Source organism: Hordeum vulgare, chromosome 5H, assembly GCF_904849725.1.
Source record: "Hordeum vulgare subsp. vulgare chromosome 5H, MorexV3_pseudomolecules_assembly, whole genome shotgun sequence".
Classification (NCBI taxonomy): domain Eukaryota; kingdom Viridiplantae; phylum Streptophyta; class Magnoliopsida; order Poales; family Poaceae; genus Hordeum; species Hordeum vulgare.
This window is the reverse complement of record NC_058522.1, coordinates 571,092,140-571,095,561: the sequence shown is the minus strand read 5'-3', so window position 1 is coordinate 571,095,561 and position 3,422 is coordinate 571,092,140. Positions and strand designations below refer to the sequence as shown.

At 44.5% G+C, this 3,422-nt stretch overlaps 1 protein-coding gene across 2 annotated transcripts; it reads left to right on the top strand.

Moving 5' to 3' along the window:
* Positions 1-1,725: 1,725 nt before the first annotated feature.
* On the top strand, positions 1,726-2,684 carry LOC123394919 (guanosine deaminase-like). 2 transcript variants are annotated; one of them, XM_045089804.1, is made up of 3 exons: positions 1,726-2,050; positions 2,182-2,286; positions 2,362-2,684. In XM_045089804.1, the coding sequence occupies exons 1-3, from the start codon at positions 1,994-1,996 to the stop codon at positions 2,548-2,550; spliced, it is 351 nt and encodes a 116-aa protein (XP_044945739.1). In that variant the 5' UTR covers positions 1,726-1,993; the 3' UTR covers positions 2,551-2,684. The 2 variants fall into 2 exon arrangements, with proteins under 2 accessions (XP_044945739.1, XP_044945740.1); XM_045089805.1 differs by having other exon boundaries at positions 1,971-2,063.
* The last annotated feature ends 738 nt before the right edge of the window (positions 2,685-3,422 follow it).

Genomic DNA, 3,422 nt, shown 5'->3' with positions numbered 1-3,422 from the left:
TTCTCTCCTGTAGCCTACTCTGCATTAGAGCGATGCGTGCATGATAACGTGAAGAGAGTAGAGAGGAATGAAGTGAATGAGTTATTGTATTGATTTGACGCATGGGCTCTTATATTGCGTGAACACGCGCTTACAACGTCGGTTACAATGGTATCACGACTCTTCTAACAGTCGTGGTGTCTCGACACAGCGTTTGGACAACGCCAGATCTAATAACTGCCTAGTTAGCCTACGTCTAACGCTATATGTTAACTGCTGTTAACTGATACTAACTGCTAATTGGTTTCTAACAACAATGACGAGATGATGATAAGCTGCCCCGTGACTACTCAATGACTTGGGAGCGAACGGCCGCGCTTGGGGTGTTTGCGTGGTTGTCCTTGTGTTGAGATTCGCTCACGTCTTGGACGGATGATGTTGGGTTGCGCCAAGAACGAATCCAGCCAACGTTTGTTCAATAGACTTACTCAGAATTAACTAACCCATTGGTGCATAGTTGACGTGACTGCATCGAGGCCATCCATCCCTCCGACCGAGCTCCGCGCGAACGCGAGGAGAGGGGGAGAAGAGCAGGACGCATCCGAACCGGCAAAAGGTGGCGCGACCGTATCAAGGCAACACATCCCTCCTATACCGAGGGATAGGGTGGATGGTCTGACTGTTTCTTGATGATTAGAGTGTGCAGATTGAGGTGGTGTTTCTTTTCAAGCAACTAGATTTTTGTAGTTTCAGTGGCTAAAGAAAAAAGTCGTTTTCAGTAAAGTTTTTTTCTAATTCATTAAGAAAAAGTTCCTTCTGTTTCTGTATCTAGGAATTAAAAGAAACCATTTTTAGTCTAGTCTTTGTAATTTTTTTAGAAACTTGCATAGTGTAATATTGTAGAAGGAGAAAAGATTATTGATTATGCGGTGTGGTGCTGATTGCTCAAGATTGCAAGTTTGATAATACGTACATATTCCTTCGTTTTAAATTTATCTAAATATGAATGTGTTTAGTCATATTTTAGTATTTAAATACATATTTTTTATAGATGAACGTAAGACAAGAATTTGGGACGGAGGGAGTACATGATAATCGATAAAATTTACGCGTGGTCGGCGTGAGAAGCTGTAGTGCTGTACTAGCGCTGATGTGGACCCATGCTCCAGCTTCATCAGCCTTGGGCGTCGGCTCCGGCCGACGACCCAGCACCAGAACAGGCAGGCTCTCTTTCCTTTCCTCCCCATCCCCACGGACGGACGGACGGACCCACATCAGTATCACCGGAGGCATCTCGTCCCCTTGCTCCGCCGCTCCCCTCCTCCACCCATCCCTCGCCATGGACGAAGCCAAAGGTACGCTCTGCTGGCCATCTCGTGGGATGGCGGGCTTGGATCTCGATGGGTGGGGTGGCTGTCAGTACCAAAACTGTCATCTGCTTAGGTGCTTCAAAACCGTAGCAATGATTGACGCCGATCGCTGTCTGTCAGTGTTCCATTGTCCTGCCCTGCACCATCTTTCAGAGTTCAATGGTGATCTTGTTTGTTTATGAGTGTGTGCTGATTTCTCGATACATTTCTTAAGTTGCTCCACCGAGGTGCTTCATTCTATTTCATCCTACCTTTTCACAAAGTAAAGTAAAGTAAATCTCATGCAAAAAATCTCTCTGGCGAATTCTAGTTCTGGAGTCCAAGGACGGAGCCACCTCGGTTGCTTCTGCATTTCCTGCTCATCCGGAAGGTACTGCCCCCTACTTATTACCACATTGCAAGACATGACGTATTTGCCCAATGAACATCTTTGTTATTCTCTGCAATTGGAGAAACACACTTTCTTAAAGAGAAAAGACTAGCTTGTGTATGCTTTGCTTCTTTGAACAGCCGCACAAGATAAGGAGCACAAGTTCTTATCGATAGCGGTGGAAGAAGCCTACCGAGCAGTCGACTGTGGCCATGGACGCCCGTTTGGTGCAGTCGTGGTCCGCAACGACCAAGTAGTGGCCAGCTGCCATAACATGGTTTTGAAGAACACTGATCCAACTGCACATGCTGAAGTAACTGCAATACGAGAGGTGCATGATTGAGGTGCCCTGTAAATATATGCACTCATGCATGCTTACTGTTTAAATTCTGATGCTTAGTATTTTCTTCTAGTTCATTTCCAATGTTTGGTCCTATAATGAGTGTTTTGCTTTTACTCTAGGCTTGCAGGAAGCTTGGGAAGATCGACTTGTCAGATTGCGAAATGTATGCATCCTGCGAACCTTGTCCGATGTGTTTTGGCGCTGTTCGTCTATCCCGGATCAAGGTTCGCGCGCCCCTTACCTCAGCATTCTTCATCTGGTAGGGTTAATCGAAGATCATGTTGAATGCTGCATTGCAGAGGCTGGTGTACGGAGCCAAGGCAGAAGCTGCCGTTGCCATTGGATTTGATGCCTTCATTGCTGATGCTCTCAGAGGAACTGGGCACTACCATACGCCCAACCTGGAGATAAAGCGAGCAGATGGGATTGGAGCCCTGCTTGCTGAACAGGTCTTTGAGAACACCAAGGGGAAATTTCGATTGAAATGATGTGTACATACAGACGTGACGTGATTTGACATCACGGAAGCCCCTGATGCTCAGAAAAAATAATGTATTTGCCAAAACTATGCCATTGGTGCTGGACTACAAACTGTCAATTTAAATATACCATTTGATTCTCATTTGATCTTACTTAACTCTGAGACATTAATTGTGGAAACTATCATGAACATATACAAAGAAAAACAGAACTACAACTATTATGTTCCGCGTCATGCACACTTTCAACACCGACAAGAACATGTACAAAAGAGAAACACAACTTTTTAATTTAGTTTGGCATTTGCTTTTAATTTATTGTTCATCCCAGGAGCATATGCTCCCTGAGAGCTAAAATGCCGTGCCCATCAGTAGTAGTCAGCCATTTTCGTCCTATTTCTTCTTTGTTTCACACTTTCGACACTGACGTGAACATATACAAAAAAATATATTCAAAACCTTTTAATTTAATTTGATATTCATTTTTAATTACTGTTTAGAGGATATGTTCCCGAGAGCTAAAACGTCGTGCGCATCATCATTAGCCAGCCATTTTGGTCCTATTTCTTTTTCTTCACAGAAATATACGATGCGAGCTTTAATGAGTTTCATACGATTAATTACTTAGGACATCTTTAAAACGGACCCTCAAACCGCCCGCTACCATTTAGATTGAACGGGATGTACGTGTATAGTCATCCAACGCGGGTTTTTATGGGTCCGAACATTCTTTTTTTGGTGATTATGAAACAAACGCGCGGGGTGGCTTGTGGGGGTCCGGGAAGCAGCCATGTAGAACTCCGACATCCCCCCCCCCTCTATCCAAAACCCATCTGAGACCCGTGCCTTCATCCTCCCATTTTCTCTCATATCTTGCCTTC